General features: G+C 42.9%; 1 protein-coding gene across 4 annotated transcripts in view; it reads left to right on the top strand.

Moving 5' to 3' along the window:
- LOC135105029 (centrosomal protein of 135 kDa-like) overlaps window positions 1-8572 on the top strand; it is an 83160-nt gene that overhangs the window by 28493 nt on the left and 46095 nt on the right. For all 4 annotated transcript variants that reach the window (XR_010270673.1, XM_064012922.1, XM_064012921.1 and 1 more), the window contains 14 exons: window positions 399-576; window positions 936-1102; window positions 1329-1566; window positions 2284-2585; window positions 2975-3100; window positions 3272-3421; window positions 4258-4750; window positions 4958-5121; window positions 5527-5676; window positions 5990-6142; window positions 6295-6366; window positions 6938-7029; window positions 7687-7825; window positions 8116-8345. Coding sequence is in view for 3 of the 4 variants with exons in the window: in XM_064012922.1 (XP_063868992.1) it covers window positions 399-576; window positions 936-1102; window positions 1329-1566; window positions 2284-2585; window positions 2975-3100; window positions 3272-3421; window positions 4258-4750; window positions 4958-5121; window positions 5527-5676; window positions 5990-6142; window positions 6295-6366; window positions 6938-7029; window positions 7687-7825; window positions 8116-8345 (2654 nt within the window). In the remaining variant the exon portion in view is untranslated. The remainder of the gene's footprint in view (window positions 1-398; window positions 577-935; window positions 1103-1328; window positions 1567-2283; window positions 2586-2974; window positions 3101-3271; window positions 3422-4257; window positions 4751-4957; window positions 5122-5526; window positions 5677-5989; window positions 6143-6294; window positions 6367-6937; window positions 7030-7686; window positions 7826-8115; window positions 8346-8572) is intronic.

Genomic DNA, 8572 nt, shown 5'->3' with positions numbered 1-8572 from the left:
AGAGAGAGAGAGAGAGAGAGAGAGAGAGAGAGAGATAATAATATATTTGCCTAGTTGTTTAGTTGTATTTACATATTTGTATATGCCTAGGATTTGAATCAAGCTCGAGGTTCACCTTTATTTCTATTTCTTTCAGTTTAAAATTTTATAATGTTCCTTTCATGTGTGTGTGTGTGTGTGTGTGTGTGTGTGTGTGTGTGTGTGTGTGTGTGTGTGTGTGTGTTATGGTTATAAGTACTGCAGCACACCACTTGCATACAATGCAATATTTATCTATAGTTGTATGTACATAATTAGCTATTCACATATATTTTTACTTGTCTACTTCCAGTTACTAAAAGAAATATCACTATTTCTGTCTCATTCACCTTCTTTCTCTCCATCACCACCACCTGTAGATTTCGAGGCGGGAGGCTGAGATCACCCGCCTGGAGGGGCTGCTGGAGGGAGGCAGGTCGGCGGCAGCGGTGGTGAGGGACAACAGGCTGCAGGCTGCTCAGGCTCATCTCCACCAGCTGCAGCTACACAATGATTTGCTCACCAAGACCAACCTGCAGCTGGAGAACAAGCTCAAGAGTAAGTGACTGTGGTGGTAACTGTGTGCATGTGTGTGTTCTATTTTCTTCATCTGTACGTTAAAGCAGTTTGTTTCAAATATATTAGATCATTTCTTTGTTTTGTCCGTTTTGTATCCTGTCATTTATTTTATCATCAGGAATCAGTTGACAAGAACAATTGTCAAGGGCTATTAAAATCAAGGAAAAACCATCTCTATTACCAGTCCCAAAATAGAAAATAGAGGAAAACTCAGACATACAGACTCATCGCTATAAAAATCAAGGAAAAAACCATCTCTATTGCCAGTCCCTAGATAGAGAATGGAGGAAAGCTCATAGACTCACAGAGGCACCCTCACAGACTCGTCCTTCCCCCAGATATCCTAGGCGAGACTCATGAGGCCATGACCCGTGCAGTGGAACTGGCTGATGAGAACACAACCCTCACGCATGACCTTCAAGATGCAGAGAGCACTCACCGCCTGCTGGAGGATGATGCCCTCTCCACCGCCCAGACTCTCTCTCACCGCCTCCAACACACCAGGGTAAGAATGCTGGCAAAAAGTGAGAGGAAAACACTCTGTCATTAACATGAAAGATTTGAGATAAAAATTATGGTGAAAAATGATATAGAAGCAGACACTAACAAAGTTGTGAGTATTTGAAATGGAAGAAAAAAGAGGGAAAATCACTAACTAAAATATGAAAAACTTAAAACAGACAGCAACAATCATAACACTCCATTACTCTCCCTTCACCCTGTCACCCTAGACCAAGCTGGCCCAGTGTGAAGGAGACCTGTCAGAGCAGCACCACATGTACCACCTGGTGAGGGACGAGAGGGATCGCCTGCATGGGGAGCTGGTGCACACTCGCCACCAGCTGTCCCGCCTCACCCACGAGCACACCCGCCTGCTCACCCAGCATGCCCCCATGGAAGAGCAGCTGCGAAAGGGCCAGGAGGACACCAAGACTTACCTGGACCGCATCAACCACCTCACCCTCTCATGTATGTTTTGTACCATGTGTATGTGTTTGTTTGGTTGTGTTTAAATGGTCTTTTTGAAGGTTAGTAATTTTTATCAGTGAATACATCACATCTTTTTACTTTGATCTGCTTGGATATGTTTGAATGGTCTTTTTGTTGATTATTGTTAATTTTTACTATTGAAAACATTGCTTCTTTCTTACTGTGATCTGCTTGGATGTGTTTGAATTGTTTATATATAAGTTATTACTATACAGTTTTTATCAGGAAATACATCACTTCTTTTTTATTGTGATATAATTGGATGTGTTCAAATGGTCTTTATTTAGGTTGTTATCATATATATTTTTATACATTAAAATAAATTACTTCTTTTCATTGTGATATATGTGGATTACATTGATAACCTCACTATCATACGAGTACTTCTATATGATTTTTGTAATCTATTTGTATGAGGTGTGAGAAATCATGCTGGCCTGTTTTACTGTTCCAAGGGCCCTAAGCAGGAATATATTTTCTGACCTATTTACTTGGATTACATCAACTACCTGCAAGTGTGTTTACCCATGTGTATTCACATGTAGATGTTTGAGTTTTCTTTTGGTTAGTATGTAGAACCATATCAGCCTTTAATGCACACTCCTCCTTGTATATCCCATTAGGCCTATATCATACCACATTACCTTTATCTCATGCTGCACCTCTCCCAATGTATCCTGCCCACCTTCCCGGCAGTGCAAGAAGCTGAGGGGGAGAAGATACAACTCTCAGCTGATGGGGAGGCACTGCGCAAGACCATCGTGGAACTGAAGGCACAGAAGGAGGCGCTGAACTCTACCCTGGCGCAGGTGAGGGAGGAGCATGAGGCGGCATCACAGGGGAAGCAGTTTTATGTATCGGAGACTGAGAAGCTGGGGAGGCTGAAGAGGGAAGTGGAGCAGGAGCGGGACTACTACAAGGAGGAGGCAGCCAAGCACCAGGCCCAGGCCGCTGCCATGGAGCAGGAGCGTGACCTGTACAGGGAGAAGAGTGCTGAGGTGAGGCTCGCACTTGAGTGACAGTCAGGGTGGACATGGTGGTGTGATATTCCACAATAGAGGTTAATTGTTATGTTACTCAAAAAAACTTTTATAAATAAGGATCAACTATAGATTTATGGTTTTCTACCTAATGCATTATTTAATGTTTCAGGCAAATTATTGAGATTTTTGCTGAGAAATGTGAATTCTGCATTTGAAAATTAGGACAAAGACCAGAGATGCTTTATTTTTAATTTAAGATATTTATACTTTGAATGTTCATTGATAATTCAACTTTACAAAGAATGTAAATTAGATTGGATATTCATTTAAGTTCCATGTTAGTTGACCAAATCCTCCTTCAGAGATCAAAATGTAGCTGCATAACTAAATACTGTGTGCCTCAGCTGGACCGAGAGAAACAGCTCCTGGAACAATCACGGTCTTTCCTTGGGGACGACGTGGCCAAGCTACAGGCACAGCTGCGTCAGGTGCAGCAAGAACGTGACTACTTCACTGATCAACTCAACCAGGTGAGAAGCCACAGCAGTAAGAAAGTAAAAGTTTATACTCTGATGGAAAAAAATAACTTGTTGCATTTCAAGTACATAATAGTAATGAAAGGTCCAGATGGATATATTGACACTAAACACACACACACACACACACACACACACACATGCTCACTGCTTGGCTTCTCACAGACTCAGGGGGAGAAGAGGCAAGCGGAGCGCGAGCGGGAGTACTACAGTGAGCAGGTGATACAGCTGCTGGATCTGCTCAAGACCAAGCCCTCCTCCACCCCATCCACACCCATGCAGGTGTCTCGCCCTCGTGCCAAGACACAGTCTCCAGTAAGTCCTCTTCCTTTGCTTCTTGGTCTCACCTGGTTCTCTTACCTGGTGGGCTTCCCCGTATCCAGGAGTGACAACCTGGAGGCACTGTGGAAGCCATTCTCATCTAGTGCACCAGCCCATCCATTTTTGCATTAATACATTTATAAGTATTTATGTACAAAGACAGCTGGATGGTGCATCATTTGTAGCAAAAAAGAAAAATAATGATAATGAAAATAAATACTTATAATAATAAAAATGAAATAGATAAATAAGAAAGAAACTTGCCTACTTTCATGCTGTAGTTTACTCTTCCACCTACCTTCCTGCTGTTTTCTCCTGCATCTAAACACAGCTCTTCTTGGATTTTTATATTGTTATTATTTTGTGGTGGCTGGTCTGGATGATTTCATGGAAAGAATACTGAACTGCAGGTGGCTGAAGTTCAGGATGGAGGCCACAGTCTCTTTCCTGTGTTGGGAGGAACATGGTGTAACTGCTCTCTTCAGTGCCTGGCTGGAGAAATGCTGCCACCATATTGTCTGAGTTTTGAGATGGGATGGAATGAGAAAGCTTACAAACCCTTTGACTGTATTTTTATTCATACATTGATACTTTACTATTCATTATTCTACCATTGGTGCCAGATGTTTTTTAATGTGGTTGTCTTATGTTTAATTAGACATGTTTAAAAGTGCCATGCATCATTGCTGTCAAGTATTTATTTCTTAATTTCTTAATCTATAAGTGCCATTTCCTACAGGTAATTTTTTTTTCATTAATAGACATGTTTATGTGTGTTGCAATGTCTTGATGTACTGAATAGCATTCTCCTGTGCTGCATTGTGCTGCAGGAGACAGAGTTAGCACGGCTGCAGTATGAGAGGGACGTGCTGCGGCAGGAGCGGGATTTCTACAAGATGCAATACCAGTCCCTCAAGAGCCAGCGTGATGTCAGCTCCAGAGGCTCACCCAGTTCTGGCAGCCTTCCAGGGACAGCTCCAACACCTGCTGGCCCCACTGCTACTGCTACCACTACTACTGCTGGTGCTGCTGGTGTTGCTGGTGCTCCCTCATCTATTGGGGGGCCCCTCACCACCATGGCTGGTGCTGGTGTTGGTGCTGGTGTTGGTGTTGGTGCTGGTGTTAGTACTGGTGTTGGTACTGGTGTTGGTGGTGTTGGTGTTGGCAGTGTTGGCAGTGTTGGTGGTGTTGGTGGTGTTGGTGGTGTTGGTGGTGGGATGGCCATGCCTGTGGGTGCAACCGGTGTGGGGCCAACCGGTGGGAGTCCTAGAGGTGTAGGGACAGCTGGGCCACCTCCACCACGTCCCCTGAGTGTGCCTATAGGTAAGTAAAAGCAAGGAGTGTCATTAGCCATAGACATTGTGTTTAACCATGCTGCCCATTTCACACTTCTTCCAGGGAGACATTCTGGCTCTGAGCAATTTTGTCATGTTTATGACCTATATCTATCTGTATATCTGTGTAAGACTCCTGTGCCTTCCAACTGATGTTAATGTTGATGACTCCCTGCCTCCCTCCCTGACCTGGCAGCTGATATGGAGACCCTTCGGAGGGAGAGGGACTTCTTCAAGCAGCAAATGGAGTACTTCAAACAGCAGCTGAGTTCCCAGGCAGGTCGTGCAGCCCCAGTGGTGCCTGGACTGGGCATGGCCATGGACAGTGACCGAGCCTCTGCCCGCGGCCCACTCACCAGAGTAAGAATGCAGCAGTGACTGAGAGGGGCAGCTGAAGGGAATGATTATGGGAGGTGCTGTGTAGTGATGTGGAATCTGTTTCTATTATACCATCTCCTCTTATCCCTTTTCTCTTGCTTTTCATCACTTCTTTTCTACTGTGTTATCTCTTTTTCCCTCCTTCACTTGTCTTCTCTTTTTCATTCCATCTTTTTGTTCTTTCCAGTGGTGTTCATTTCCCTTTTTCTCTTAATTTTTTATTGATGCTTTTTCTCCAGCCTTCACTTACCTAATCGTGATCCCTATTTCCTGTTTTATATTATTATTCTTATTCCTTCTTCTGTGAGTTCCCAATACCTTTCCTTTGGTTCTTTTTGCTTATCCAACTTTAACATAATACTTTCTTTTACACCCCACACCTTCCAGGGGTCCTCCGAGCCATCTCCACCTCTGGAAAGTGAACCATCAGCAGCAGCAGCAACGAGGGCTGAGGTGAGAGCATACCAGCAGGAGAGGGACTTTTTCCGTCAGCAGTATGAGAACCTCAAGGCCAGCATGTCTCAGCCACACCCTCAGGCAAGCATCCACTGTTGTCATTGTTGGTGTTATTGATTTGATTGCTGCCATCATTGCTTTCTTTGTTTTTATTATTCTGTATTTTCATCATACTGTCTCTATTCATATTTTAACACATTTTTTATTGCTGTCATTATTACCCTTTATCTTTATCCCTCTCTACCATCACATTGCCTACTATCATGTCTCTATTCATACTTTAGCACACTTATTATTTTATCTTTATTTGTTATCTATCCCTTATTATTACTATCACACCATCTATTTTGTCTCTTCTCTCCTTTCTTTAATACATTTTTGTTCCTCCCAGCAGGCAAGAGGGGGTGAGGAGATGGACATGAGCAGTGTGCTGAGGGAGCGAGACACACTGCAGCAAGAGAGGGACTTCTTCAGAGCCCAGTACAACGACCTGTCCCGCAGGATGGCTCAACTCACCTCCACAGGCCCAACCATCTCTCAGACCCTTGTTAGTCCCTCAATCAACATCAGTTTGTGCCTCTCACTGTAGTTATTGATGCAGGATTCAGCACCTGTAGTATAGTTATGATGGAAACCTTTTTTAGGTGTAGTAATCTTGACACTACTTCCCTGATGTTCCCCTCTCCGTTCCATCCTCAGCGGCAGGAGATTGAGTCCCTTATGACTGAGAAGCGGAATTCCAACATTGCCCGAGCAGATCTTGAGGGCCAGGTGAGTATAGGAGGCAAAGCAGGCATGATCAGATAGAATTAGTTTTAAAGAATAAAGCCAATTTTTGAGACCATAATTTTTTTGTACCTTCTAATATATAATGTGCTCTGCCTGGAATCCTGATGTGTACTACAGTGGGCCACGAGACTGTCCCTTTCCACCATGGGTCAATGGGGTTAAGAGTGTAAATGATGTGTGTGTGAGTGTGTGGTGCCTTGTTTGGGCCACTCTGTTTGGGATTGCCAGCCTACTGTATAGATGGAATATTTCATGGTCTGTGTAGCTTTTTTGTTTATATATGCCTTTGATATCCATACTATGCTAGATGTTATTTGAAATTTTCTGTGTAACTCCTCATTAGTAAACTAATGTAAACTTACCTTATATAGTCACTCTTTTGGTAGGAGCAGTAACTAAATCTTTTTTTATGTTTGGAGCTTTGGAATCCTACCTTTTATAGTCTTTTTGGTGGGAGCAGTAATTAAATCTCCTTATGTATGGAGTTTTGGAGTCCTGTGCCATCCTTTTCATGTACAAAGGATTTACATTTTTTTGCTGCTGCCTTGCCCAGGTGCGGATCCTGACAGAGAGGCTGGCTGAGTCAGAGAGGGAGAAGGCAGAGATTGATGGTCACACCAGGGACCTCCATGCAGCAATTGAGAAGTGAGATGGACATTGTGCTTCATCCTCTTCTCTCACAGTAGTTAACACTTAAGCTCTGCATTCACACTTACTTTTTACACTATATGCGCTAATTTAGTATATGCATTCAAGCGGCTGTGATGTCTTGATGCATCCACCTGTCTATTTATTCTGATGGCCATTCTGATGTAGTCTTTCAGGGGTGACTGTGCCAGGAGACTCTACCTACTCTTATTTTGTCCTGTATTCTATTCCATAATCTTGTGTGTTGTGTTTGTTTCATCACATTGATGATTGTGTGTTTTTTCTTTAATTTTTGTAATTTCACAATGCCTGTTATGTGCTTTGATTGTATTTCTTCTAATTAGTATGTACTTGCATGTATTAATCTTTTCTATGCCTTTTACTTTTTTATTCTTATTGATATTTTATTTAACTTGTAAAAACCATTCACTAGAATTTATTTAGAATACAGGTGATATGAAATAAGCAATTTCCACCTACTACTATGGTTCTACTCTGAACCATAGTAAAAAATAACTATTGGTACACACTGTACGAAGAATGGTACTCTTTACAGATATAGATTGTAATTACATACTGTGTGTCATAAAAGATGAAGCTTTGTGTATCTTAGTGTTCAGGATTCCTAACACACTTCTCCAACATTTCTGCCAGACTGCAGGATGCAGCCACCCAGAGGTTCCCACCCTCCACCCAGGCCTTCATCCTGGAGGTGCGCAAGGCCCGGGATGCAGCCATGAGTGACCTTGAGAAAGTGAAGAAAGAACGTGACCAGCTGAGGGAGAAGCTAAGGGTAGCCATTGCAGACTTTAGCATAATTGATGTTGAAAGAAGATATTAACATCTTATTAGTTACTTAAATGCTTAGTGTGTTGTTTTATTATTTCAAGAGAAAATTGCGTTGTATAGCATACATGTTAGAAATAACAAATGTCAGTCCTATTTACTTCTTTGAAAACGGATCTCTAGGGATCTTTTCTGGAGCAGCTGTTAAATGTTAACTTTTTACTTTTGATCCTTGACACACAACTTTAATATTTTGATATTGTGTTGTAAGGCAGTGTGTGGCTCTTCCTTCCTCAGGCCACCAGTACCCAGACAGCACGAGAGAAGGCAACACTGGAGGAGGAGACATTTAGTCTACGTCGAATGGCAGATGAAGGCAGCAGAACTGCCACTGACCTGCAGCAGCGCCTCAACTCCCAAGCAGCACTGGTTGCTTCCCTGCAGGACCAGGCACAGAACCTGCAGGCAGCCCTACAGGAGGCTCATGACAGACTAGGACTCCAGGGCAAGGAGTCTGACGAATTCAAGTGAGTGGTTGTGTGTGTGTGTGTGTGTGTGTGTGTGTGTGTGTGTGTGTGTGTGTGTGTGTGTGTGTGTGTGTGTGTGTTTATGTAAGAAGGATACTGGCCAAAGGCAACAAAAATCTAATCAAAAAAATGCCCACTGAAATGCCAGTCCCATAAAAGGGTCAAAGCAGTGGTCAAAAATTGGTGGATAAGTGTCTTGAAACCTCCCTCTTGAAGGAATTCAAGTC

Source organism: Scylla paramamosain, chromosome 11, assembly GCF_035594125.1.
Source record: "Scylla paramamosain isolate STU-SP2022 chromosome 11, ASM3559412v1, whole genome shotgun sequence".
Taxonomy (NCBI): Eukaryota; Metazoa; Arthropoda; class Malacostraca; order Decapoda; family Portunidae; genus Scylla; species Scylla paramamosain.
Note: the sequence above shows the minus strand (reverse complement) of the source record. Positions and strands in the feature narration are given on the sequence as shown.